Source organism: Sceloporus undulatus, chromosome 6 (assembly GCF_019175285.1).
Source record: "Sceloporus undulatus isolate JIND9_A2432 ecotype Alabama chromosome 6, SceUnd_v1.1, whole genome shotgun sequence".
Lineage (NCBI taxonomy): Eukaryota > Metazoa > Chordata > Lepidosauria > Squamata > Phrynosomatidae > Sceloporus > Sceloporus undulatus.
In genome coordinates, this window is record NC_056527.1 from 116,951,902 (window position 1) to 116,952,909 (window position 1,008).

Sequence of the window (1,008 nt, forward strand, 5' to 3'; positions counted from 1 at the left end):
CGCTCTGGGCCTGGTCTGATACTCATTATGGAAACAGCCCTTTCCCCTCATTCTTGCCCAAGGCCTTCGAACTATTAACATATTGGCTATGGCTTTTCAAAGACTTATTGTTCAGGGAAGCCTGTTTCTACGATTGCCATCTGATCTTTGATTTGATATTTGATGTTCTTAATCTGTTGCCTGCTTTTTCATCTAATTCTATCTACTGTTTGTCTTATATGCATTTCGCAGAATGTAGCCATTGGCAGGTTTCATCTTTAGTGGTTTCATTGTCTGTATGCGCATTGCTAGATAAATCAAGTGTAATAATTATCATAATATAACTTGGTTGTTTTTGTCCTTCGATCTCTTTCTGCATCATAAAAAGTGCAAGGCCAAATATAAAGACATTTTTAAAACTGGGTGAATAGAGTGGCTGCGCAATAGGACTTTTTCCCAAACCCGAAAATGCAACGAACACAAAACAAAATAAAGGCTGAATCAAGGAAGCGAAGCCCCAGAAAGAGGCTCTTCCTTCCACTGAAGAAACTGCGACAAGGAAAGGAAAACAAACCGGGGAATCAATACCGAAGCCCCAGCAATAACTCTCTCTTCCTTTTAGCCTCACAAAGTGCAATGCGAAAATAAAACATGTGGTGACTAAAGGGAGTGAAGCCGCAGCAAGAGACTCTCATTCCCTGCTCTGCAAAAACGCAGCGCGTATAAACACTAATAATAAATGAGCGAAAGGAAGCCCCAGCGCTAACCCTCCTCCTCTCCTCCTCCTGCCCTGGCTTCCTAAGAGCAATGCTAGTAGCAGAGAGAGAGAGAGAGAGTTGCTGCCCCATCTGCTTCCTGCTGGGTACCATTTCGTCTGGGCTGAGGATGCCAAACTGGACTCTCTTGTGTGTGCGCAGCGGGCACGCGCTGTCCCCGGAAGGCGCGCCCCCGTGCATGGCTGCGGCCGGTCACGTGACGACGAAGACGACAGCGCAGGCGCAGCTCTGCCTCAGACGGACGCCACTCAGG

General features: G+C 46.9%; 1 protein-coding gene across 1 annotated transcript in view; it reads right to left on the reverse strand.

Annotated features, from left to right (window-relative positions):
• The window catches only part of POLR2A (RNA polymerase II subunit A), a 33,159-nt gene extending 32,151 nt beyond the window's left edge, over positions 1 to 1,008 (reverse strand). The window contains exon 1 of the mRNA XM_042473568.1: positions 846 to 1,008. Coding sequence (XP_042329502.1) covers positions 846 to 935 — 90 coding nt within the window. The 5' untranslated portion in view covers positions 936 to 1,008. The remainder of the gene's footprint in view (positions 1 to 845) is intronic.